Source organism: Poecilia mexicana, unplaced genomic scaffold, assembly GCF_051168715.1.
Source record: "Poecilia mexicana isolate PSO_F unplaced genomic scaffold, ASM5116871v1 scaffold_8, whole genome shotgun sequence".
Taxonomy (NCBI): Eukaryota; Metazoa; Chordata; class Actinopteri; order Cyprinodontiformes; family Poeciliidae; genus Poecilia; species Poecilia mexicana.
Window position 1 is genome coordinate 24,133,442 of NW_028263377.1, and position 27,086 is coordinate 24,160,527.

A 27,086-nucleotide genomic window follows, 5' to 3' on the forward strand; every position below is an offset into this window, starting at 1 on the left:
TAGATCAAAATTTGGCAACAAAAAAGAGGAAGGTCTTTTTTCTGCACACTAACAACAAAGCTCATTGTCTAAAGAAAACCATAGCTGTTGTGAAATACAGTGGTGCAGTTTTATGCTTTGGTGTTATTTGTCTTGCACAAACAAAAAAAAAAAAAAGAAATGTGGAGAAATGCATTCAATTTCTTAAAGTTAAATTGAGTTTTTCTACCAGTTTGTGCTGGTAGGAAGGAAAGCAGAGAATAATGGTAGCTCTTGGTGCCCTATTCAGATTTTTTTTTTTTTGCAGAAAATTTAATTTCAATGTTTTGTGTCACATTTCACAACGTGGAACTCTTATATTATTTACATTCATTACACAAATTCTGGAATCCTGGCATTTTAAAGGTGACTTATTATGATTCTTTTAATGGTGTAGGATTGGTCTGTGGTCTATACAAAACATGTTCATCACATTTTTAGACCAAAATAATTTTTAGATTTAGGGCCTCTTGTCTCTTCAAATCCAAATAAGCTCCTGCTAGCCACACCCCCAAGTTCAACATTTACACTCACATGTGAAAATGTTGGCAACTGGATGAGCAATTATGCAACTGTCCATCTTTGAAAAGCAGAAGTGGAGCCTCCTGCACAACCAATAAGAACACAGAAAGTGGTTTCCAGCTGGTAAGTAAACAACAAAACACTTGTCTTTTTCTAGCAGCCATTGTACAGCAGTAAAACTAGCTAAGCAAACATGCTGGAGCTTAAGTTGGGTTGCTAGGTAACGAGCTGGGCTTGACTTTGGTTGCTAGGTGTTGCTGCAGTGCACAACAATCCGGAGGTTTTTGAAATGGCTCATTTTCCAGACACCAAAAAAGAAAATCGACTTGATAGGTTTTTTTAAGTGCTTGCTCTGTTTTTAGAAGCAGTAGAAACCCAAACGGAAGTTTAAAAACGTGCAAAATGTGATCTGTTTTGTTTAATGATTGACTTAAAGATGATGAAAACTCCAAATTTTGTCTGTCTGAAGATTTGAATATTACATAAAATCAATAAAAAAATGATATTTTAATCAGTAATGTCAGATTTCTGGAAAGTGTGTACATATCTATACATTCAGTACTTGGTTACAGCTCCTTTTGTATGAATTACTGCATCCATGCGGCGTGTCATGGATGCGCTCAGCCTGTCGTCCTGCTGAGGTGTAACGTCACTCAGAGTCTTATAGATGAAAGCTGCTCCTTCCTCTGCACTTATCACTTGGCTAAACCAACATGTTAGCCTTTTCTACACAACTTTAGAAATAAGCAAATAAATTCCTTTTTTAAATAAAATAAACATTTTACTGCACACCCCTTAATGAATTTGAACTGAATGAATACCAAAAAACGCCTCTTGAGGAGTTTAGGGTGAAACATAAAATAAGTTTTAAAGCTAAAATGCTTATGCATTTTGCATTAAGCTAAATTTGTATTTCATGCAGTTTTAGCTTAATTACTGCTCTGAATATGTTTTTTTCTTTTTCAGCAAATGGCCTCTATTTGAGTAACAATTGATTACAAAATTAGTTGATTATTTTAATCGATTAATCCAATTAATCGTTTCCATTCTGGCATCATGTTACTGCACACCTGGATGCTCCAGAGCATAAAACTGCCAAAGTTCTTCATTTTTGGCTCAATATAAATCAAAATTCACACAAACTCTTCACCGTAGTCTCCATGTTATCTGGTTATAATCTCACGACGTCTGCACAATTTTTTCCCCCTGTTGCCCTCTGCAGCTTTTTAAACTCTGAAATGTCACAGGAGACACCTCCCACTTCCACCTTCATTTGAAATTTTCACTTCCTTCATGTCGTTTCTCTGATGTACTTTAACCTAGCGACTCCTCTGCGCCATCACTCTGGTGACAGGGTGCACCGCTGACACTTCTTGAGCCGACTCTTCCCCCTGCACGACTCCCAGGTAAGCCCGCAGCATCACTCCTCACCTGCTAAAAGACATCGTACAGTGACAGAAAGTTTCTGATTTAAATGAAAGCTCTTTCTTCCTCATATTCCACATGGTTTGGGTTTCTCTTCCTTCACATGGAGGGATTTGTGGCCTGCGATGTTTCCATCGCAGCGGGGAGTCACAGGTTACTGACATGCATTTGGGCTTGTGATGAAATTACAGCTTGTTTTGCAGAAGGGCTTATTAAATTAGGCGCAGGGCTGCCTCAGATGTCTTGTGATGCACATGCAGCAGGACTGCTGTACGCTGTGTTCAGCTTAGGCGCGGCTGCAGATTTCAGGAAGTAAAATCTACAAATGGAGGTAAAACAGAACCCACTTACTGTTTTTTTTATTTTCTGAACGACCCTTGCTGTAAATGATGCAAAGCTTCATTAGACTTCAGATTTTAAACAATTTCCGTGTTTTTTCTGGCACTTTATTTTGAAGATATTTGTTTTATGTGTCTATTTAAAGGGGAAGGGGTCACAAAAACGAGATTTTGGGTGAGAAAGTGAAGGGAAAAAAAGAGAAAAGTCTGTAGGTTTGTTTCTCTGTCTTGAAGGATGTGGTGAAACCGTCGCTCTGCCTACGGCTTTAGCCTTTTAGGGTCACGATGTGTGAACCTCAAACATCATCTTCTGGTGTTATATTTTATATATTTCCTTGTATGGATGTGTCAGCATGCAGAATTGCTTCAGTGTGGCTCGAATTAAAGAGAGAAGAGGCAACAGTTACAGACGGACAAGAGGAAGCAGTTGTGAAAACTTTAGCTTCCCCTTTTTTTTCTAGTTTTCCTGCAGTGCAGTCAGCTTTGTGCCAGTTAGTCTGTCTCAACCTGAAATCAGAAACGCTCAAATTGGCCAAATATATCATGCATGTTGTGTTTAACAAATAAGAATTGTGGGTTTTTTGTTGCTTTCTGCCCAGTTCACCATGTCCAGGAAGGTTGTGAGAACCAGCAAGTTCCGTCATGTCTTTGGCCAGGCGGTGAAGGCCGACCAGTGTTACGATGACATCCGCATCTCCACCATGACCTGGGACAGCAACTTCTGCTCCGTCAACCCCAAGTTTGTGTCCATGATTGTGGACGCCAGCGGCGGCGGGGCCTTCATGGTGCTGCCCCTCAACAAGGTGCGAGAAAATGCATCCACTGCTGCAGCTTCACGCAGGTGCTAAACCTGAAAACTGCTTCTGATGCAACATCTTTGGCTTTGCAACGCCACGCTTTCACTCTGAAATTTGAATTCTGCTGTCAGCGTCATGCAGGCGACTGAAAAAGGAAGTCGGAAGCCGTCTTTTCAGTCTTTCTTCACGTCACTTGCCTTGCTCTGCTGTTGAGTTTTCACCATATTAGGAGTTTGTTGTCATGTCAGTGCAGAGACCGGATGTGGCCTAAAGCTGCTGTGCCTCATGTTTTACCTTTACTTTGCAGCTTCTGTACTGAATTTCTATGTATGGCTGTAAAAGCAGTTGGGCAGCGGCTAACGATTAATTAGTAATCAGTTAGTCTGAAAATTAATCAATTAAAAGTTCTCAAAAATGCAAATAAACCAGTAATTTGTTTACTTTATAAAATAACAGAATTATCTTCATATGGCCTAAAATGCAATAACAATATTCCTTTAGTGGAGAATGTTTGTACCAACGGATACATCTGCAGATAAAGGTATATTTCTAACGTCAATATAAAAAAGTTCGGCCCTTTCTGCTTAACTTCACCAAGCATTGATTAAGTAAAGGGTGGTGACTGATTAATATTTGGATTGAAAAAACTGCTTAATAAGACAATTTGAACCAGTTGAAGCTAAAATCGCCATCTGAGTAGTTCTGTGTAGAAAATATGAACAAACAATGACGTTTAGTTTTTTTATCTTAACAGCTAAGTTTATGTCTTTTTGCAGTTTTACTTAATTACTGCCCTGACTGTGTTGTTGTTTCAGCAAGTTGCCTTTTTTGAGTGTACATTCTCCTGTTAACAATGAATCAATCACTAATTTAGTTGATGATTATTTCAGTAATTGATTAATCACAATGAATGGTGTCAGTTAAAAAAACAGCTGATGTTATGAGCTGGATGAGGGTCAATATTATTGAAACTCTGGCACTTAATGCTCTTAAATAAATTATGCAAAGATGCAACTTAAAAATACAAATTCCCCTTTTTGTTCTCTTGACATTATTTTAAAAGTCAGATTTGTTTCTGTGGGAGAATTTGTCTCATACTAAGCTTCATTTCAGTTTGAGGAAGCTCAGTCACAGATTAATATCATTTTTAAGAAGTTAGTTAAACCATTTAATTCAAATGCCAAAGTTTCAAGAATCATTGCATAACCCACATTGATCACTCATAGGGTTTAATTTAGATTAATGAACAGAACTCCTTCATTTTGCCATTGGATTTAATGAACAGATAGAAACAATAGTATTAAATCATAAATGTTTCTGCTATCTGGTTGCATCTTACCTTAATTTTGACTTTTCTTTCTGCTGCTTCACTGATCCACCTTACTAACACAAACTTTAGTAAAACAGTTTGGCATCAAATTAAAAACCAGAAAGAGGGTTTTGGCAAAAAAAAAAAAAATGCAGACCTGAAAAAAGGGAGAGGTGACCCACCTTAAATATATTACATTAATTGGTCACAATTAATGACCAATTTGTGACCAATTAACACTTTTTTGTTTGAAGCTTCTAGTTCTCCACATCTGCAGTTAATCCACCTGTTTTAATTAATTAGCATCAAAACAGCTGAACTTCACAGGACTTGATGCAAATGATTTTAGTTTAGAATGGCCACTAGGGGGCGACAAATGTTGGGATAACTCATTTAGTCTTTAGGTTAAAATGTAGTTTCATTTTAGTTACAGTTTATTCGTCTGTGCTCACCTAGGTTTTATCTTTTAGTTTTAGTTTAAATCTTACTTAATTTTCCAAAGTAATTTTTTTAATGAAGAATTAAGTAAGTGAAAGTAAAAAGTACAATGTAGTAAAAATACTCAAGTAAATGTAACTGAGTAAATGTAGCTAGTTACTACCTAACTCTGGCCATGACGCTGCAGTTGGGGTGTAAATCAAAATGGACACCCAGAAATACGTCACGTTCCACCATGTTGCAAAGAAAGAAACCAACAGGTCAAGCATTTCCAACCATCCACACTAATGCAACCATGAAACGTGTCAGATGCATCCTGCGTGTCAGTTGGTGTTCCCTTCCTGCTTCGACATGCAGCTCTCCTCTTCACACGTAGATGTGGCAGCAATGTGGGCATTAAGTTACAAGACAAAACTGTTATCTGTGGGAGCTTAGCTGGTGCTGTGAATTAGTTTGTTTTAGTTGTTCAAACATTTAAGGGGAAGCAATTATGCAAAATTTACATTTTGCACATTTTTGTGCTTCCAGTTGAGCTTCTAAAAACAGCCCAAGAAAAACCACAAAGCTCTGGCATTAAGATCATGTTTTTGTAAAATAATCCGTTTCAAAAACCTCCATATTGTTGAGTCACATTTGATGGGTGCTGCGTTGTTACCTAGCAACCCCAGCAGAGTTCTGCCAGTTACCTAGCAACCCAAGCTGAGCTCCAGCACATTTGGTCAGCTGACTTTACTGCCATATGCGCTGAACAATGGCTGCTGGAAAACACAAGTGACTTACCATCCAGAAAACCCTTTGTGCATTCTTGTTGGTTGTGCTGGAGGCTTTACTTATGCTTTTCAAAGATGTACGGTTGTATAATTGTGCATCGGTTTGCAGCCATTTTCACATGCCAGTGTAAACATTGTGTTGGAGGGTGTGGCCAACAGCAGCTTATTTGGATTTAAAGATAAAAAACAGGCAGAATTGAGCAGACTAAAATCTCATCACCTACAAATGACTTTGTGCAAAAAAATGTAAAGAGCATGTTTTGTTTATCCCATTAACTTGTCCTAACCAGTTCAAAGAAGCATACTAGGTCGTCCTAAGCTGCTCTTTAACCTGGTTACCAGACGTTGGGAGCAACTAAAGGGGAAGCTGTATTTTATGCTGTATTTGCTTCTTGAAGCAACCCTAAATGTTCTTGATGTTTGTGTCTGCAGACTGGGCGTATCGACATGTCCTACCCCACCGTCTGTGGCCACACAGGTCCGGTTCTGGACATCGAGTTCTGCCCTCACAATGACAACATCATTGCCAGTGGATCTGAGGACTGCAGCGTCATGGTGAGGCGACAGAAACTCCCCACTCCTTCAACACGCTCTCAGTTGTGTCATGTGACTCACATGTGGGATTTTGTGATCAGATTTGGGAGATCCCAGACGGCGGGCTGACCTCCCCGCTCACAGAGCCGGTTGTGAAGCTGGAAGGTCACTGTAAGCGTGTCGGCATCCTGAGCTGGCATCCCACCGCCCACAACGTGCTGCTGAGCGCAGGTGACCTCTGAGTTTCACATGATCTGTTAGGGAACTGTAGTTTTCAGGAACCAGACAGAGATGAATGTTTGTGTTACATCTGCTGCAAAACCAACGGGAAGTTCTCTCTGTTATAAGACACTTCAGTTCACAAAGTCAGGGAGCATGTTGCAAATTTAAACTTTAGTTTGAAATTATATATTAATTTATCACCTTTCACTTCCACTTATCGTCTTCTCTTTACCAATTTATTACTGTTTTTGCAGATTAGCCCTTCTTCTTGTTCTCTATCGCAACAGCAACTGTCCCACTGCTGAAACTCAAAAGGTTTCACCTGAACTTGTTTGTTCCCTGCAGGTTCTGACAATGTGATAATCCTGTGGAACGTGGCTCGGGGGGAGGAGGTGGTGAGGATCGACAGCGTTCATCCTGACCTCATCTACAGCGCCTGCTGGAACAGGGACGGCTCCAGGATCCTCACCTCCTGCAAAGACAAGAAGCTGAGAGTGCTGGACCCCCGCAAAGGCACCGTGCTCTTTGTAAGTGCTGCCTTTAGAACAGGGGTCCTTACTGCAAACTGCAAAGTTTACAGTAAGTCCTACTATAAAAAAACAAGTCGCAACCATACAGTCAGTCTTTACAATAAGTAGAGTTTCTGTAAACTATAGAGCAGGGGTATCAAACGTACGGCCCGCGGGCCGGAACCGGCCCGCCGAACGATTTAGTCCGGCCCGGGGGCTAAATGCATTATCATTATTCATGAAAAGACATATACTTCGTTTAATTGAAAATCTGCAGTTCCTGTACTGTCCACGAGGGGCGCTGTGTTTTATTCAGAGCACACAACATGATGCAACACTGCAGCAGAACTAACAGCAGATGGCAGCACTGAGCTTCAGGTTCTGTCAACAAGTTCGGTTCTATGCTTTACCAGCTTTTTATTTTGCCCTGGCAACCTCATATTTCTCGTGCATGCTAACATACATACATGTTATGTATGCAAGTTTTTCTGTATTTATGCATTTTATGCATCAACAAATGTACTTAATCAAATGTCTGTTTAAAACAGCTGACACTTAAGATTTCAAATGTGTGAAGCCAGATAATTTGTTCAAATTGCTTCCCAGATGTTGAAAATTGATTTTAAATCTTTTCTTAATTTTTGTCTGTTGTATTTTGTGATGCAGGACAGTGTTTTTAAGTTCCAAAAACTGTGAATAAATGTTTTGCAACTTTGTACAATCACTGAGATCAGTTCTTATGCATAATGCACTTAAATAAATGCTTAACTGAGTAAAAGTATTGCTGAAATTGCAGATACCTTTCTTAAAAACTGAGATTATTCATAATATATTTTGTAAAAGTGAAATTCGTTTAATATAAAAATCAACAAGTCCACTTTTATTGGTTCTATTTAATCTTGCAATGAGTTTACTTGTGTGGCCCCCTGCAGATCAGATTAAGCTGTATGCGGCCCCTAAACCAAAATGAGTTTGACACCCCTGCTATAGAGTGTCTACTACTACTACTACTACTACTACTACTACTACTACTACTAATAATAATAATAATAATAATAATAATAATAATAATAAAAGATTTTCTAATAATTTGTAAAAATCTAAAAAACAAATATGCCACGCCTACTTACTGTAAACTATAGTTTACAGTAAGTTTAATAATAATAATAATAATAATAATAATAATAATAATAATAATAATAGTTTTAAATTTTTTTATCAATGTTTGTAAAATTGTGTTAATTAATCAAAATAAGTTGTGTCAGTAACAGCATTATTTGCCACAACCTAAATGTCTGAAACGTTGCTCTTCTGCGCCCCCTACAGGAGAAGGACAAACCTCACGAAGGCTCCAGGCCTGTGAGAGCCGTGTTCGTGTCTGGTGGGCAGATCCTGAGCACCGGCTTCAGTCGCATGAGTGAACGGCAGGTGGCGCTGTGGGATCCGGTGAGTGAAGGAAACCCTCAGAGTGAAAACTGTAACTACTACTGCAACCTCTAATAATAATAATAATAATAATAATAATAATAATAATAATGAATTGGAGTTACGCTCGAAATAAGACAAAACTAATTTTCAAGTAACTGTCAGCAAATAAGAGCTTGTTTTGAGTCAATAATTCATGAACATTGATCCAATTTGCCTCTTTTAATTAATATTCAGGAATTATTGACTTAAAACAAACTCTTATATCTTGTTACAAATTTACTTAAAGTCAGTTTTTTCTTATTTCAAGTGTACTAAGATAACATTTACCTGTCAGAGGAATATAAAGAAATATAAAGAATCTAATTTTTATATTTTTCACTGCAACAGCACTAAATCTTACCAAGTATTTTTGGTCTAGTTTCTAGTGCAAATATCTTAATATACTTGAAATAATATAAAATTAACTCATAAGTAACTTTTCTGCAAGACATAGCAGATTATTTTTATTAAAAAATGTCTTAATATTGAAGTTCCATTTCCACTGGCAGATTATTTCACTTGTCTTGTTTTAGTGAAATAACCTTCCAGTTGAACTAGTACTTTTTAAAATCAGTGTTAAGAAATTATTTACTTAAAACAAGCTCCTATGTCTTACTGAAAGGCTTCACATGTGTTAGTTTTAACTTCCTTCAGTAAGTTAGACCATAAATACTTGGTAAGATTGTGTTTTTGCAGTGCATTTAAATTAGAAGTGACTATGAAGAAAGTTCCACTTTCTGCAGTTCGAGAGGCTTTATAGTTGCATTATTTGTTAGAAGGAAGTAATGGGCATAATTACACAACTGTTGTGCAACAGCTGCATTACAGCACACTGGGTGCTGTCACTGAATAAGAACAGCAATAATTAAATTTGTCTGCTTTAGGGTTTTCCTCTGGTTATTATGAAAGCAGCAGTTATTCTTTTTTTGTAGAACAACTTTGGGGAGCCGCTGACCCTGCAGGAGTTGGACACGAGCAGCGGCGTCCTCCTGCCGTTCTTCGACCCAGACACGGGAATCGTCTACCTCTGTGGCAAGGTTGGGTTCAGACTGGGAAACAGTCTGTGATTCTCACACAAACCCGCAGACGCACAAACGCCTCCACGTTTTCTGTGCTGGCCTTCTCACAGGGAGACAGCAGCATCCGCTACTTCGAAGTGACGGACGAGGCGCCGTACGTCCACTACCTGTCCATGTTCAGCAGCAAGGAGAGCCAGAAGGGGATGGGGTACATGCCCAAGAGAGGCCTGGAGGTCAACAAGTGTGAAATCGCAAGGTAACTGAAGCTGCGTGGGTTACAGCGTGGTTATTCCAGACAGAGACTGCATCAAAAACCATAAGCTTTGTTTCATGCACTGCAAAAACAAAATCTTAGATGGATGTTTTGATGTGGCCCTTTAGATCAGTCGGTCCCTCCAGTTTTTCACAATTTTGCAATTACGAATATTAACGCAAACTCAACAGATCCTCACATGATGCGTAATACTGAGTAGGGTAACATGGAATTAATGTTTTATCACTGGTGCTTTAATAATAAAATGATGATATGAACTATTTGTTGCCTCGTTTTTGTGATCACGAATCTGCTCAGTGTAAAAGCATTTAATCACATTTAATTCTCTCTTTGAACAAACTGTGGGGGGTTTAAACATTATTATTTGAAACCAATTGTCAACAATAAATCAAAATGTTTATCATGACAAGAAATTTATCACAATAAATGATAAACGATACGATAAATGCCCGTCCCTAATAGAGAGTTTGTTGCTAAGTTTTTGCAATAATCAAAATCATTGATGCAAACTTCCACCTGCAGGTGGCAGTATTTCTTACTTCTACTACTTGTTCTATTGCAGGTTATTTCACTAATAAGACATTTTCTGCCATTAGAACTGGAACTTTTTAAAATTAATATTAAGAACATTTTGACTTAAAACAAGCTCCTGTAGCTTGTTGAAAAATCACTTGTAAATTAGCTTGGTCTTATTTCAGGTGCTCTAAAAACTAGATCAAAATACTGAGTAAGATTTTGTACTTTTGCAGTGAAAACAGTTTCAGCAGAAGAACTTTTGACACATTTGTCATTTTGCTCATATTGTATCCAAATCTTTGTCCCTTCAGGTTCTACAAACTGCATGAGAGGAAATGTGAACCCATAGTGATGACGGTACCTCGTAAGGTGAGTTTCTAAATGCAGCAGAAACACAGTGGGTTACGTTGGGATTGGCTGACTGTTTCCTCCTTTGGCTGCGCAGTCGGATCTGTTCCAGGAGGATCTGTACCCTGACACCATCGGACCAGAGCCGTCGGTTGAAGCCGATGAGTGGTTTAATGGGAAAGAAGCTCCGCCTGTTCTGATTTCCCTAAAGGACGGGTTTGTAGCCACCACCAAGACCAAGGAATTCAAAGTCCATAAGAGTCTCCTGAAGACTACGACTGCTTCTGCAGGGAGCCAACCAGACGACAGTGGGGTGAGAAAACTGGATTATCTACTGTTCGGAGGCTTTATTTTCCTGATCTGGACCATTTCTGCTCAGTGACGCTCACTTCCTGTTTGTTTCTCAGGAGGTGCAGTCTCTAAGGAAGGAGGTGAAGGACCTGAAAGCAGCTTTAGAGGAGCTGACCAAGCGCGTGAAAGAACTGGAGACCAAAAACTAAACGGACAAAAATTCTACAAAATTTAAAGAAGGAAAAACATAAAGCGAAAAGTCAAAAGTAAAACAATGGAGCCAAAACAGACAGGGAGAGAACTGCTGTTAACCTTTGGTTGTGAATTAAAGGGGAAAATTAAAACAGCAGATGTTCGAAAAGGTTTTTAGCCTGAAGCTTGAATTTGTTTTGTTTGTCTGTGGGAACAAGTTTTGATTTATATTTTAATATATGTGTTAAAAATAAAGGTTTTCTGTATTTTCCGAAGTCTTTTTTAAATTTAATTCTTTATTCATTTTTGAAATACGACTATAAAATGTACTCAGAAATATGAATTGTTGTTACAGAAAAAAAAATAAAAACATCTCAATAACTGATATTACAGATAATTAAACCTAAAATTCAGTTTCTCATAAAGTTAAAATCATATACTTTAGAAAATAAGACTCAGATAAAGCCATTAATTTGATCCGGTGCGCCTTATATATTGTTCTGAAGTAAAACCCCGCTAGGGGATTAATATGGATTAATCTGGCTCTTGTGTGGTACTGTCAAAATGTTTTACATGACTTTACGGCTGCGGTAGTCAGGAGCGTCGCGGAGTAATACGTAATGTGCTTAGACTGACAAACTTATCTGAATAAAGATCGAATGTAGACCATTCTTTCTGGAGCAGATTTTCACACATTTAAGTCGTAAACATCTCACGGAAGAGAAAACACCTCACGTTTGAACATCCTGGAAAAAGACTGAATACTTATCTAAATGTGGTTTCTTGGTTTTTTATTTTTAATAAATTAGCAAAAGTGACAAAATGTTTTTCCATATTTATGTGTAGAATTTTGAGTTGAGATATCAATTTAATGGCTTAAAATCAAAGGTGCACCTCATAGTTCGGAAAATACGGTATTAATTTAATTCAGTTTGGAATAAGGCTGTTAAGTAATGTAACCTGTATGGTCATCACTGCAAGAGCCGACGTAATTCTCTGCGACACCAGTAGGGGGCAGGCTTCACTTTCCGCTTTTGTGTGTGTTGGGAGAAGCGCATGAAGAGAGAATGAGAGAAATGGAGAGAACAGTGAAGATTGAGAGGCAAATTGCGGAAAAAAGTTAAAGAGAAAAACGAGAGAATAGTGTGTGAAAACAAATGCTGGATGGTGTTACATCGTTGACGGAGCTGGATGGAGTTGTTTTCTCTGGAAACTTCGGTGAGTGAAATCGCTGAGTGAAGCTAACGGCTAGCACGGCTGTCAGTTAAATATGACAGTTGGTCAGCAAACTGACTATTTAAGGGTCATTTAGCACGGTAAAAAGAAAATTACAACCAGTTAAAACCATCTTTAAAGCCTGTTGGAGCATTTTGGACATTTTTATATGTTAAATTTGGTTAAAATGTGTTCATAAGTTCATTGTTTTGTGTTAAAATACTTAAAAATAAATACGATAAAAAAAAAAAGATGTGAACATGTTCTGATTTCATGATGGGTGACAGTTCAGATAATTCCAGAAAAAGGTTCAGTTAAATTAATTTCAAACTGAGTTCTTTTCTGTTTGTTAAATGAAAGTTTTATGCAGCGATTTAACATATTTAATTTGTGGTGATTTTATTTGTGTTCATGGTGATTTAAGTTTCATTTATTTTCATTTTTTTTCTTTTGATTATTCTGCACGTAAACAATGTGACTCAGAAAATATTCAATGAAATTCACACTTCTTTAAGTTTACACTTTTGTATTTTCACAGCAGTATAGTTGTAAATTTTAGCCTACTTTCAGCACTGTAGGCTGACCGTAGCCCAAAAGTGAATTTCTTAATTACAACTTTCTTAATCAGGACTGATTTCAGAAGTTTGAAGCTGTCTTTTACTTTTATACACTCGCTCTTCTCACCAATTGAGTTTGAGGTAAGTGATAAGCAGGATGCCTATAACCTTTACTTTTCATTTCTCCTCATTGCAAAAACTTGAAACCTTTTTGATGACACTTGTTATGAATAGATGATCTGTAGAGATAAAAATACAGACATCAAAGCAGGTATTAAGAAATTTATTAAAATACTTGCAAGTGGAGAGTGGAATAACATGTCCAGGAAATGTGAAGTACGAATGTGAACAGAGAGGATTTGGTTGTGGTCTTATCTGGTTCTTAGTTTCGTGGTTATGAGTCCAAATATTCAAATAGTCACAACTTAAAGCTTGTGACCCTAATTAAACCTGCAATCCATACTCAGTTTCAATTTTCTTTTTACCATTTTAGATCAGTGCTCTGACTACATCACTGCAGATATAGTTAAAGTCCACTCATAAATCTCTGGTAACCCACCACACTGTTATATACACCAAAACATACACCCGACACAAAAATATCTATCCGCCATATTCCAAGTGAGGACCAACATCCCAGACATGGAGGTGCTACCCTTTAACCCCTCAAGTGCCTCCCGTTTAGTTGATAAACCCAGAAGGACATCACCTGTAAAATGCAAAGATTAAAAACACCCATTTCTTAAATATAAATAGTATTTAATAACCTCAGTGCTTGTTTTTTTTTTTTGGCACCCCCTCCATGTGATTGCCCCACTCAGCAGCTGCAAATAGACTTGGGAGATCTTTTACACCAATGCCCTTGCTGATGCAACCGTCTAGATCAGAGATTCCTAAATCCAAATAAACTGCTCGTTACCAGCCTCTTGCAGAGCTGAATGAATGCTGGTGAGGGAATTCAGACATTTTGGAGTAGAGATGCTTCTAAAAGTTGCAGGATGGTAGCCTGTGAGGACTGGATTTGGGGAACCCCTGCCCCAGATTATGCTCTGGATGGATTTAACCCATTCTACTACCCAATCTACTTGATTATATTATAATTTTCTTCCACTGTCTATGTCTGGATTTAATACATCTGGCTTCTTCTTGTTCAAAGTTATGATTCATGTCAGAGACATAAAACACACCCTGACCATTTAAACTGCAATAATAGAATAAGAACTTGATTGAGTACCACATTTAGATGTGACATAAATCTGATTTAGGACTGCCATGAAAAAGTTAAATATGGGTTCCATTTGCCTGCTGTGTGAATAAAGCTTTAAGCATTCAACCCTTTTAATAAAGCCTTTATTGGGTGTCATTGCTGGGAGCTGCAGCAATGTGGATGTGTTCATCAGTGGTTCCTCCTGAGCTGCTGGATGTGGGTCTGCTGAAATAGCAGAGCAGACCTCCAGACAGAATCATCAGTACACCAGCTGTCCAGCCAAAGTAGATGCACTCTCCCATTTCTATCAAGAGGTTACCAAAGTCTCCCGAAGTAGCATACATTGACCATCTGACCGAGATGATCATTAGGACGCCGGACAGCACCAGGCCCAGCCCAGGCACCACACTGTTCTTAGCTTTGGCGTTTTGCTTTTGCACAAATGTGGGGAAATAAGCACCGAAGATCAGACTGAAGAGGCTGAAGGCGCTGACTATGCAGCTGATGAAGGTCATGGCTCTGATGAAGGTCATGGCTCGAGCGCCCTGCAGGTCAGAGCTCATCGCCTTCAAGGATTCATAGTTTTTGCACAGCTCTTGCCCAGAGCACTCCACCACACACCAGTTCCACAGTCCCTGTATGCACAAACACAGAAAGGGTCATTGCTAGTGATTCTTATTGTTACCACCCTTTCACAGCTATCCTTCCTCCAAAATGTTAATGTCTAAAGCTTTTGCAAAGCAATCTAACATGAGGTAAAGAAGCTAGTAAGATCCCCTTTTAAAATATTTCATTACCTCTGTCATAGTTTTGTTGAAATGCGTCACTTTCCAGCGAGGGACAACACAGCAAATAGTCATCCAAACTCGTCCGAGGACTCCGAGGGCCAAACACACCATCTGAACCGTCGACAATCCCATTCTAGAAAAAACTAAAATCAGGATGTAAATAATTTAAGTTGTTGCTATATATTCTTGGCAACAATCATCTGTCCATTCATTGTCTTCTTCTTATGCAAGATGGGGTCACAAGGGTAACAGACTACACTGTGCAGCTCATTATGGAGAAAACAAAGACCTTTCCTGACCAGAAGGAAGATCTAGTTACTTCAGTGAGTTCTGGGTCTGCACTTGGCTCTCCTGTTTGTGGGACATGCCAAGAAAACCCTCCAAATGGAGGCGCTCACGAGGTATCCTGCTCAGATGCTCAAACTAAATAATTTGCTCTACATCGTTCCCACTAGATGATGGAAATCCTCGCCTTGTCTCTAAGGCTAGGTCTCACTGTCCATTGGAGGAAGCTCATGTCAGAAATGTTTTTCTTGTTCTGGTGGGCTTTTAACTTTCTTTTCATCTGTTTCAGGTAATGGATGGGAAACTTCAGGCCTCTTGTCCAGGACAATAAACTCACAGGCTACATTTGGCGCTAGATTGGACTCTCAATCCTCGTGGTTATAACCACAGCCGTCTGCAAATAGCTAAAATCCACAAATGCAAGAGAAATGCTTACAGTATCCTTTTTTTATAGTTCAAACACCAAATATAACTTAAAATGCATTAACACGCAGAGTCTGCAAACTGTTTCAGAGTTTTGCACACATTGCACAAAACTCTGAAACAGGAGAAGCGGGACATAAAACGGAGCGACGAACTAGATGTGAATTATGGCATAAAAACAGAGAATCCGACGCTGAACAGTGAAAAACCAAAACATGATGTGAAACATGATGATTAGGCGGCGCAGCAGGTGATGAGTGAAGATTACTGATGGTCAATACATGATAAAATAAAACATATATAGCAACAGGAAAGAAACTAAAGTGGACATAGCAATAAACCAAGAGAGGATAATACTAATCAAAGGAAACTAAATTAAATGAATGAAGAACAAAATGCAAGAATAAACTAAGAAACTAAAGTAAATACAGAGGAATAAACTGGTATGGCAAGACATTTCGATCAATAATTAATACAGAGACTGTATGGCAAGAATAAACAGACACTATTTCCAGATAAAAGGTAAAATAATATTGTTTTAGTTCCATGGGTTTGTTGAGACCACATCTAGTACTGAGAATAAATATCTTACAGGCCATAACAGTAAATAACTGATCACTTATTTATGTTTTAATTAGATTTGATATATTTATTTCTTCAATATTATTTTTCATGTCAGTGTTAGTGTCATGAGGCTGATGACTCCATGACACTTTCAATTTGACTCATTAGGATTTGATTAAGAACCAGATTTGTTCTTTGTAATTTCTGTCCAGTAAAACTATTAATCTATAATCAATAGACAGGTTTATATAAAGATATAATCCATGTTTCTGTCTCATATTTCTATGGCATTAAAAGGAACTTTTGTTTTTCCACTGAAAGCTCTGGTTTGCACAATAAATGCCATGTGGGTGAAGTTTTATAGATGATGCTCTGATGTCCCATTCTCCTGAAGGCAGCACAGAGCTGCACCACCAGAAACTGACAATCACTGAAGAGAAGAAGAGCTGTGATTAATGTAGTTACGGTTCTATCCATGTTTTAATGCTGCAGAGCTCAGTCGTTTTGCACATAGTTCAAAGTTTAAACTGGCATGTTGTTCATCTTTTATCTGGTCATTTTGTGGAATATTTAACAACTAGAAAATGGCACAAAATAAGAATATTTTTCCACTGATTGGCTGCTGTTAGGCCTACTGATTTTAACTTGAATGTTCATTAAATTGTTTGTAGACGCCTGTGAAAATAATTTCTATTCCCATGGCTTTTTTGTTCTCTGGGAAATTATTTTGATGATAAATACAGAAACAAGCATAAAAGTCTAAACATCAACAATAGTGACAGTAATATTAATGATAAAATAATAGTCAGTGCAAAGTAGCCTACAGATTCTTTGATGGGGGGCGGTGAGGGACCTGGATAAAGGCTGGGGGTGCTGGGCTGAAAAAGGTTGAGAAACTGATTTTGTTGGTAATGTTGCATGTTCTAAATTACTTGCAAAAACATTGACTGAAAGGACTCTTATTCAATGTTGAGGGATTTTTGCCCGTAAGGCGAACCTCTAGGGGACAGACATTTTATATTTTGCTTTGAGTTGAAATGTACTGAAGTCTTATTTAAATTTGAGTGTTTAGCTTGTTAATTGTATTGTTAGAAGCAATTGTTTGCTCTATTCAAAGACACTTTTCATTAAACTGTGGCAATAGCAACGGTATAGTTCATTTCTATCACCACTATAAGTTCAGGCTCAGGATTTTTTTTTTACTTAAAGCCCTGAATTAACATATAGAGAGTACATGCTTTAAAGCACACACACTTAAAATGATGGCACTGATAATCAGATCTACTTATTCTTGGCATAAAGTATTTATGCCATAGTCACTAGCGTCGTCTTCTCAGTTTTTACCAACTCAGCTCCCCCGTCTCCCCGTCTGTTGGACACCAGTCCTTTCCATAAAGCCTCTAAATGACGTCATTGTTTGCAGCTGAAGCTCTGTTGCTGTAGTAGCTGGTGGTTCCTGCTGAACAGCTGGACCTGGGTCTGCTGAGGCAGCACAGCAGAACTCCAGTCAGGATCATCAGCACACCAGCTGCCCAGCCGATATAGATGCACACTCCCAGCTCTCTCTTCAGGACATTCAGTAACTTAGGGTTGTAGGAGTCTCTAACAGTAGTATGTGCCACCCAGCTGACCGGGATGATCACCAGCAGGCCGGCCATCTGCAGCCCCACTGCAGCCAGGGTGATTTTGGGCCTGGCATCTTTGTTCTGCTCACATGTGATGAAGTTGGCATCAAAGAACAGGATGAAGAGACTGATCGCACTAAGGACGCAGCTAATGATGGTCAAGGGGCCGGCAGCCTGAAGGTCAAAGGGCAAATCCAGGGTGGAGTCATGCACTTTACAATGCTGCTTAGTGTCCTGCTTCACACAGCTCATCCACAGACCGTCAAAAATCACCAACTCCTTCAAAGACACAGAAAGACATTTGCACTGTATAAAACATTTTTTTCATAGCCTAACATTAAATCAGATAGAATAACAAAATAATTTCTATTTTCCAGGCCTTTGAGAGAACTTTTGTTTTGAGAATGAAACGAGTCCTTTACCAGCATAGCCTGACCCGACTTCACTAATTGATAAAATGAAACTTTCTGCTTGTTCATTGGAAATATTACCCCCCTCTCTGCTTGTCCAGGCTGGAACTTCCATTGGTCCAACAAGTTGTCAATAATTAACAGCTCCTTGAGCCAAGGGTACGTTCCACTTGCTGGCATTATCAGATCTATCTTATGCAGGAATGGGAGCTTTTGATGCCCTCTTCCACATAACACATGGTTACCGGTGCGGTCACGTTGGTCGATCCTGTGTAGGCTGACACTCTCCAGCGAGGGAGGACGCAACAAGCGATGACCCCAAGTAGTCCGGTGACCCCGACAGCACCACATACCGTCTGAACCGTCCTACAAAAAACAAAACCAGAAGCCAAATAATTAATGTTGCTGCAATATATTCCTGGTTGTCTTCTGGCTTTGGTAACAATGAATCCATTGTCTGTCTTCCTCTTATCCAAGATTGGTTTGCTGAGGTAAAAGGCAACACTAACGTAGGCCAAGAAGTTTCCTGATCAGATGCTTAACTAGCCACAATGATGGAGTTCCTACTTGCTAGCCTAGTTGCCCTGTGGGTGAAGTCGGGTAGCAGCCGAGGATGGGAACGTGGCTCAAGACCACAATCTGGTCTTGAGACCCAGAACCATCTCTGAGTTTAATGGCACAACAAAAAAATTATCTTTAAGACACTTAAATCCAGTTTGCATAATAATTTGGAACACGGTGTAAGTACAATAAAAAACACAAAAAATCATGAGAATTCAACAGTTTGCCAAAATAGCAAAAAGAAACGACTCACAAAGCTTTATTGCTGTAGAACTTGGCGGTTCCTCCAGAGCTGCTGGATCTGGGTCTGCTGAAGCAGTAGAGCAGAACTCCAGCCAGGATCATCAGCACACCAGCTGCCCAGCCAACAGAAATGCTAGCTCCTTTCATGAACCTCACTGGCGTGTCTCTCACCATCAAGGCGTATGGCGTATGCGCCACCCAGCTGACAGGGATGATCACCAGCAGGCCGGCCAGCAGCAGGCCCACCTTGGCCACCAGGATGGTTCTGTGCTTGGTGTCTTGGTTCTGAACACATGTGGTGAAGTCGGCACCAAAGAACAGGATGAGGAGGCTGAGCCCACAGAGGATGCAGCTGATGACGGTCATGGCCCTGAAGGCCTGAAGTAGAGGGGGTGGCGCCACCATGGAGTCATGCAGTTTGCACTCCAGCCGTCTGGTGCTCTGCTTCTCACAGTCCATCCACAGACCCCTTTGATGTTCCTACCCACCCAAAGACACAGGAGCAGATATTTATATACACTGTATGGATGACTTTCTTTTTAATATCAGACTGAGAAAAACATCCGTCCATCTTCTTCCGCTCATCCAGGGTCATGTCGTGGGGGTAGCAGCCTAAGTAAGGACACTTTCCTCTCCCCAGCCACTTATTCCAGGGGAACATCTGGGGAAACATCAAGTCAGCTGAGAGACATCGTCCCTCCTGCGTGTCCTGGCTCTTCCCCAGGCTCTTCCTCCTGGTGGGACGTGCCTGGAACACCTCAACAGGGAGGCGACCATCCTAATCAGATGCCCGAGCCACTGGCTCCTCTCGATGTGAAGGAGCAGCAGCTCTGAGTCCCTCCCAGATGAAAAAAAAATAATTAATTTTATTTACTGATTGCCATAATATTGTCAGTTTTGTTTAAGAATATTTTTAACTCTGTTTCAAATAATTTTTCATAAGTGGTAAATAACCTGTGCAGAGCGCTTTGACTAGTCCAGAGGTCTCCAAAGTGCTTCATTCATTGGTGAATATTGACGTCAGGAATTAGCAACCAGCTAACAGCACCCATTTAAACCAGACATTAACCGTGTGTATACAGTAAAGACTGATTAATAAAAAATAAAAGCCAACTAACACAACTGTAATTGACAATGTGAGCCATAAAATGTCTTTAGATGTTCTGAAATTAAAACAATACCTTTGAAGTCCTGTTTTCACTCCTGTAGACCCAAACCACCCACTGAGGGAGGGTGCAACACCTGATGGCCCCAATTAACCCGACGGCCCCAAAGGCCAAACAAACCACCTGAACTGCTGATGGTCTCATTCTGCAAAAGACACAAACAGGAGGCAAATTAGACGCTGCAATTATTCTGTTCTTCGGTTTGGTAACAGTCATGAAATTACATCATCAGACAAACTAAAATATAAAGTTCAGTGGAAATTTTGGTATTTTAAGGCCCAAAACGACAATAATTCATACAAGCAACAAAAAATAACAAATCATATTTTATTCCAGACACAAAAAAGGTCAATTCTTTTCTTAAAACAAAATAAGAAAAAGATAAAAATAACAAAATCAGGCAAAATTTTCTTTCCAAATCAGTTTGTTTAAATAAAAAAAACTTATGAAACTTTGACAAAAACTGCAGGTGTGTGTGTCTGTATCTGATGAACTTTTGGTTAAAACGTGTTTGTTTTTCATGCAGTGAGTAAAGCAGCGTTCAAACTAATCAACATGCTGCATGTTGAAGCCAGTAGAAGTAGCTGCACAGCCCTGTTGTAAACAGAGCTGAGGATAAATGCATGGATGAGTTATGGACTAATCTCCTCATCTGACAACGTGAAAATATAAACAATATTGCTGCAACTGAAGAAGCTGACATATAACCAGTGCTTACTGTGAAAAATTATTGTGTTAAGTCTAAAAATGCACATCCTGGTGAATCATTTGCTCTTTTTCTCAGTCACAATGAGTCTTGATTAAATGTTACTGACTGACTTAATAAACTGGACTTGGAAATTATTTTGAGACTTATAAAACAGTTGTTTTGATAACAAGGTCATACAATGCTGGAGCCAGTGGTTTGTACAGATAATTTATTCTATATTATCAGATTTGCAATAGTATTTCAATTCTGAGAAGGGAACGGCACATGGGAGTCGTGAAAAATAATTATGGTCCCGATGGGGGCAAAATAACTGAGAAACATTGATCAAATCCAAACAACAAAAAATATTGTTAAAAATAGAAGGTTTAATAAAAAAGTAACTCCTGCTTAAAGGTTGTTATTTTGTAAGGCTACTTTTAATCTGATGAACAAGTCGCATGTGAACATATTGTAGATTATTGGGTGGAGCAACACGATTAACTATGTGGGTTGGATGATCAAAACTTTGCCAAAGCACAGAAAGGTTCAGTCCTCCATTAACACAGAGAAACTGAAGCTACAGAAATTACTATGTGTCAATTCAGGTAAAAAAAAAAAAAAAAGTTTTATTTCAGGCACTAAAAGCAAATTTGATGCCACGAACCGTTACTGCCCCCCTCATAGCACACTTAAAAGTATTAAAGATTCATTTTCTCATCATGATGGATTTATTTATGCAATTATTTCTTCTGTTTCAGTAATATTTATTTTTTTCTTGATGCTAAAACTAAATAAAGATGAAAAATGTTTACCTTTTTAGAAGATGACGTTGGATCAAGGTTCTTCTGTTAATTCTGACTAAGCCGATGGACCACAGACTGCACCGGGGCGAATACGTGTGGTTCTGACTTCACAAGTACAGCGGAAAAAGGAAACTCGAAGTGGTCTGAGCTCCAACGCTCTGATGCATGTCTGCCACTTCTGTAAGTGGGTCTTTTTTGACCCCTATTAGAATCAATGTGTTTTTAAAGCTACTTTTATCATTTTGGTTCAAATTAATATTTAATACTTTCTACTACGTTTTATTCCAGGACAGACCGGTGCAGCACCGCTTCACTGCAGACGCTGCGTCAATCCGCCTGTTGAACTCCTGCTCCATTTTTCCCACATTGGTGAACAAGATCCCCAGATACTTAAACTCCTCCACTTGAGGCAGAACATCTTCCCCGACCCAGAGAAGCCCCGCTATACTTTTCCAGCTCATTTATTTATGCATTTACTTAAATAAATGTCTATGAATTTTTATGTTAGTTATTGAGATGATAAAAGAACAAAACCTTGAACTCAACAGGTTTTGTATGTCATTCAACACATTTTCTCTTTTGGTTTTCTCATCCAGGATGTCAGACACACAGAGACACACACACAAATAGTATGCACAATAAAGTATAGGTGGTAATGTTAGCTAGTTGGTTAGATAACTAGTGTTGGCTAACTTTGAAGAAGGGTAATATGTTGATTCGTGACAATAACGCTGTCACAATACTCATGATTGACTCTCACACACACACACACATTTGTGAGATAAAAATAAAGAGAATACTTATATGCAAGAGTGTAAAATATTATTACTCTGAGGTGACACTAAGGACTCGGCGTGTTTGGTTCAGAAAATAATTTTATTCATAAGAAATGAATGCGGGTCATTATTGACCCACTTACGGATCAATGGGGTAGTAATTGAAGATAACAATTACTACCCCATGTATAAAATGTAAAATGTAATGTATAAAAGGTAAATTAAAAATTTTAATTGTGATATCAGTAATGTGTTTTTGAGGAACACCTGGAATATGAAGTGATGAAAACTTTGCTGTACAAAGATAATGCAAAGAAATTACCTCACCGTGTCAAAAAAGACCCACGTATGCATCTGAGGGTAAACATGTCTACTGTGGTTTTATGTTATTAATAAATTAAGGGAGTGTATCTCACAGCCTGAGTGGTAAGACACAGGATGTCAACATCTTAGTTTACATCCTGTGTTTTGAATGTTTCTACATTGCAAAACTGGGCTTCAGTGGCAGCTTCCCACATACATTGCTGTCCAACTCACTAACCAAGAAATGGCAAAGTGTTCACACTGCTGCACTGTGTGAAATAATAGGTACGCATTTAAAAACTCGAGGAGAAGATGTCATTTTATTTCTCTTCAGCCTTCACTGAATGCCTTGACTGGGTTAGGGACCCATACAGCTCAGCAGTTGTTGGCAAGAACATGACTTTACAGAATTGCTCCCATTTTCCACAACATATCTGTGCGAAGTGAGCTTCTCAAGCCTAACTACCATAAAAACTAAAAACAGAGAGAGACTGAGAGCGGTTGAGGAAGAGCTTCGTGTGTCTTTCTTCAATTCCTGCCAGAATATCAGCTTTGTGTTCATCCAAACATGCACAGGTTTCACACTGAGTAAAATGTAGAGAATGGCTAACAGAATGCTTGTGGACAGAATTAGTTTGTAAAACACTGAAGTTTTCTACAACCTCTTTAAATTTAAGACCACATTGTTGTGGCACTGTTCAGGTGTATTTTTGAAGACATGTTAAGTGCAATTTGAAATAAGAAATATATGATAAAAAATAAATTTTTGTGTTTATTTGATTCCTATTCAGGACACTTTGATAAGAATGACTATATATTTAATATAGGCGGATACAGAGTATCTTTGTTTACATGTTTGGTTGGTGGTGTGCCTCGTGATTTTTTCAATGAAAACAATGTGCCTTGGCTCAGAAAAGGTTGAAAAACACTGGTGTAGATGGTGCGTTTACATGCTAGTAGAAAGCTGGGTCATCTGAGTTTTGCTCTGAGTCTAGTGTTTTTATCCTCTGAGCGTTTCTCACTGTGCCGAAGTGGCAAATACTTTAGTTCGGTGGAAAACTGTAGATCTCAGCACTTCCTTATAATATCCTAAAATTATTTATAGACATATTGTGCATTTTGAGCGGTACTGGAGACAAAGTGGTCTGAAAAAGGACCACTGGGTGGCGGAATGGTTCGCTGGCCGGAAAAATAGCCAGGCAAACCCAGAAGCCAGACGGAGTGTCCCGGTGGTCTGTCCTCTGAAGTAAGTAAGGAAGTTAAACCTGCAGGCTTTGCCCTCCGATTATAATGTGACATGGAGTAATTATAAATGATTTCAGGTTACGTTTATAAGTCTGGTACTCTGCCGTCCTTATATGTTTCTGTTAGCGGGAGCTAATGTTTATGTCAGCTATGCTACGTTAGCTGTTCGCAGCTAAGTGTGGATTTTTAGTGTCCCACTGCAGTTTGAGTCTTTAATCCATAAAAATGATCTGGGTGGTTCTTACAGTATCTGTTTTGTCCAACAGGTTCCAATCAAATTCCTAAGTCTTGTTGCTGACTGATATTTATAGTTTGTGAGATATTCTGATTTGCCTTTTACTTTATTCAGCAAGTGAATATAATTAAGTGAAATAAATTGCCTTTCGATTCTAAGTTATTGAATTTCTATGTGTATAAATAACATTTTATATTTATCTCTACACAGGATGAAACGGCTGACTGATGGATCGGAGTCTGGTGTTATTTTACTTACTGGAGGATTTTCACTCCATATGTTCTGCATATGGTTCAAATCATTTAAACATCTGTGTCTGACAAAGCTTTAGCAATCTTTGATTATCATTGTAAAGAAGCAAAAATAGAACAAAATGTTTCATTAATAGCGCATAAAACAGGAGCAACAGAGTGTCTGAGAAACTGTCATAAAACTGTTTCCTGATCTGTTAGCAGCTTTCTGATCTGGAGAAAATAAATCGTGGCATAAATGAAACATCAGGGATTAAAAAAGAAAAAAAAAGTAATTATTTTGAAAAGTTTCCAAAGTTCCTATGAAATCACATTTTTCAGCTTACAGAGACAGTTTTTGTATCGTAACATTTATTTTATAGGGAAAAAATGATGGGATTTTAACAGTTTTGCCAAAATAGAATAAAAAACAAAGAACTTACAGAATGTTGGAAGTGAAGATTTACAGAGTTCAACTGTTAAAGCACCAGCAGCTAGAATTATGAAACTAATAATCAGATTCAGTTTTAGGCAGCATAAAGTATTTACAATTTCCTGTGTGTCTTCCCAGTTTTTACCAACTCAACCCTCTGGTCTACCCGTATATCGGACACCAGTCCCTTCCGAAAAGCCTCTAAATTGCGTTGTCGTTTGGACCTGAAGCTCTGCTGCTGTGGTACCTGGCGGTTCCACCTGAGAGGCTGGATCTGGGTCTGCCGAAGAAGCACAGCACAATTCCATTTAGGATCAGGATCATACCAGCTGCCCAGCCGATATAGATGCTAGCTCCTATCTCTCTCTTCCGGGAATTCATTAACCAGTAGCTGTGGAAGTCTCTCACTGCGTTGTATGTTGACCAGTTGACCGGGATGATCACCAGCATGCCGGCCAGCAGCAGCCCCACTCCGGCCACCAGGACCAATTTGGGCTTGGTGTTTTTATTCTGAACACATGGGCTGAAGTTGGCAGCAAAGAACATGATGAAGAGGCTGAGAACACCGAGGATGAAGCTGATGGCGGTCATGACCCGGGCGGCCTGGAGGTCAGAGGGTAACTCCAGCATGGAGTCGTACATTTTGCACTGCTGCTGTCCAGTGGTCTGCGTCACACACTCCATCCACAGACCTTCATGAAGATCCTCCACAATCAAAGACACAGAAACAGACATTTACATACACTGTGTAAAAAACACCTTTTTCCTCATCTGTCAGATAGGAAAAAAAATATTTCGAAAAATATTTCACTAAATGCCAGGATATTGAGAGAACTGTTTTTTTTCTTTACCAGATTAGCCTGGCTGTTGCCTTCAATTCCTCTAGATTTAAATCTTTCTTCACAACACAGTCTGTGTTTCATTTATAGCTAAACACCTGAGGATTAGTAATTGATATACTGCTAAAAACAAACAATAACTCTGCAGTCGAGTAGTAAATCAAGAGCCAACAAAATGTATTATTTAAATCATAAAAAGCCTTTTGATTCCCTCTGAGCCATAATCTCTGCATACCTGTGAGTTCAGACTGTTCGTTCCTATGTAGGTTGAAACTCTCCAGCGAGGGAGGATGCCACAGACGATGACCCCAAGTTGCCCGATGACTCCGTAGGTCACACATAGCATCTGAACTTCTGCTGATGACTTTCTACAAAAACCAAAACCAGAAAGCAAATAATTAAGGACGTCGCTGCTCTTGGTGTTCTTCTGGCTTTGGTAACAATCCATTGTCTTCCTCTTATCCGAGATTGGTTTGCTGAGGTAAAAGGCAACAGCAGCGGAGTCCAAAAGGTTTCCTGATTAGATGCTCAAACCAACTCAACTGGTCATGGATGATGGAGTTCCTAGTTGTTAGTCTAGTTGCTCCATTGATGAAGTCAAATAGCAGCCGAGGATGCGAACCTGGGAAAACTAATTCCCAATTTCATCATCTGGTGGTTGTAGAGTAACAACATATTTAGTTTTTACATTTTTTTATTGCCACCTTTGGCAATAAAAAAGTAAGTGCTGTTCACACCTTTCTCTCAGCTATGCTACAGCTTCTTACCTACAACAGTCTGGCACGACTGCTCAGGCTAGTTAGCAGGCGGCTAACTGGAGCTCAACGTAGTGAATATTCCAGATTACAGATCAGTTTTTGGTGAATTAAAACGTTTTTGGTGAATAAAGTGGAGTAGACTTGCTACTTGTCAGATGACGGAAAACGTTGAAGTATCGTTTCTGCTTCAGCACGGAGTCGCGGTTTAAGCAGAGAGGTAATGAAATACAACAGACACTGACAGGCCTCTACGTCTGGCTTTCTCTGAAGAACTACTGACCTGGAGGAGACAGCCAGGTGAGGAAAAACTGTTCTTTTCTATCGATTCAGTATTTTTATCACGCAGACATTAGGCTGCTGTTGATGTGCTATCAGCTAGCTGCTAGCTAACGACTTTGCTAGCAAAGCAAAATTACTAAAAAGCTTCTTCCCTGTATCATTTAATGATATCAGTCATTCTCAAGTATCGCTTATGCAATAGGGGCACATCGCCCGTCCAAAACCGATCATCTCCATAATGGATATATGTCTTCTAATGTCCTTTGCTGCATAATGTACATTGCATTTATTCTGGCGTTAGGTAAATGTATCTTGAAGGAAAATAGCACTTAAATAAAAGACCAACAAGGATATTCATGCAGAATTAAAAATAACTCACCCTGAATTACCATGATAGATATAATGTGTGTAATAAAAGTGTGTCATTAATGAAGAGGGGAAAAAAACTCAACCCAGACTTTAAG

At 39.0% G+C, this 27,086-nt stretch overlaps 4 protein-coding genes across 5 annotated transcripts; 1 reads left to right on the forward strand and 3 right to left on the reverse strand.

Moving 5' to 3' along the window:
* The first annotated feature begins 1,789 nt into the window (after nucleotides 1–1,789).
* coro1a (coronin, actin binding protein, 1A) lies at nucleotides 1,790–11,264 on the forward strand. 2 transcript variants are annotated; one of them, XM_015006674.2, is made up of 11 exons: nucleotides 1,790–1,946; nucleotides 2,903–3,106; nucleotides 6,050–6,172; nucleotides 6,253–6,382; nucleotides 6,719–6,900; nucleotides 8,209–8,328; nucleotides 9,282–9,386; nucleotides 9,479–9,624; nucleotides 10,470–10,527; nucleotides 10,604–10,819; nucleotides 10,914–11,264. In XM_015006674.2, the coding sequence occupies exons 2-11, from the start codon at nucleotides 2,909–2,911 to the stop codon at nucleotides 11,004–11,006; spliced, it is 1,371 nt and encodes a 456-aa protein (XP_014862160.2). In that variant the 5' UTR covers nucleotides 1,790–1,946; nucleotides 2,903–2,908; the 3' UTR covers nucleotides 11,007–11,264. The 2 variants fall into 2 exon arrangements, with proteins under 2 accessions (XP_014862160.2, XP_014862159.2); XM_015006673.2 differs by lacking the exon at nucleotides 1,790–1,946 and adding an exon at nucleotides 2,155–2,296.
* A 2,272-nt stretch (nucleotides 11,265–13,536) lies between these two features.
* LOC148158108 (claudin-4-like) lies at nucleotides 13,537–16,430 on the reverse strand. The gene is made up of 2 exons (XM_088007750.1): nucleotides 14,766–16,430; nucleotides 13,537–14,603 (listed from the first exon to the last, which is right to left on the reverse strand). Exons 1-2 carry the CDS (start codon nucleotides 14,886–14,888, stop codon nucleotides 14,112–14,114), a joined length of 615 nt encoding a protein of 204 aa, XP_087863876.1. The 5' UTR covers nucleotides 14,889–16,430; the 3' UTR covers nucleotides 13,537–14,111.
* A 155-nt stretch (nucleotides 16,431–16,585) lies between these two features.
* On the reverse strand, nucleotides 16,586–19,909 carry LOC106908082 (claudin-4-like). The gene is made up of 3 exons (XM_088007896.1): nucleotides 18,878–19,909; nucleotides 18,309–18,429; nucleotides 16,586–17,932 (listed from the first exon to the last, which is right to left on the reverse strand). Exons 1-3 carry the CDS (start codon nucleotides 19,324–19,326, stop codon nucleotides 17,429–17,431), a joined length of 1,074 nt encoding a protein of 357 aa, XP_087864022.1. The 5' UTR covers nucleotides 19,327–19,909; the 3' UTR covers nucleotides 16,586–17,428.
* A 2,995-nt stretch (nucleotides 19,910–22,904) lies between these two features.
* On the reverse strand, nucleotides 22,905–25,947 carry LOC106908081 (claudin-4-like). The gene is made up of 2 exons (XM_014974051.2): nucleotides 25,821–25,947; nucleotides 22,905–25,451 (listed from the first exon to the last, which is right to left on the reverse strand). Exons 1-2 carry the CDS (start codon nucleotides 25,929–25,931, stop codon nucleotides 24,948–24,950), a joined length of 615 nt encoding a protein of 204 aa, XP_014829537.2. The 5' UTR covers nucleotides 25,932–25,947; the 3' UTR covers nucleotides 22,905–24,947.
* Between the last annotated feature and the right edge of the window lie 1,139 nt (nucleotides 25,948–27,086).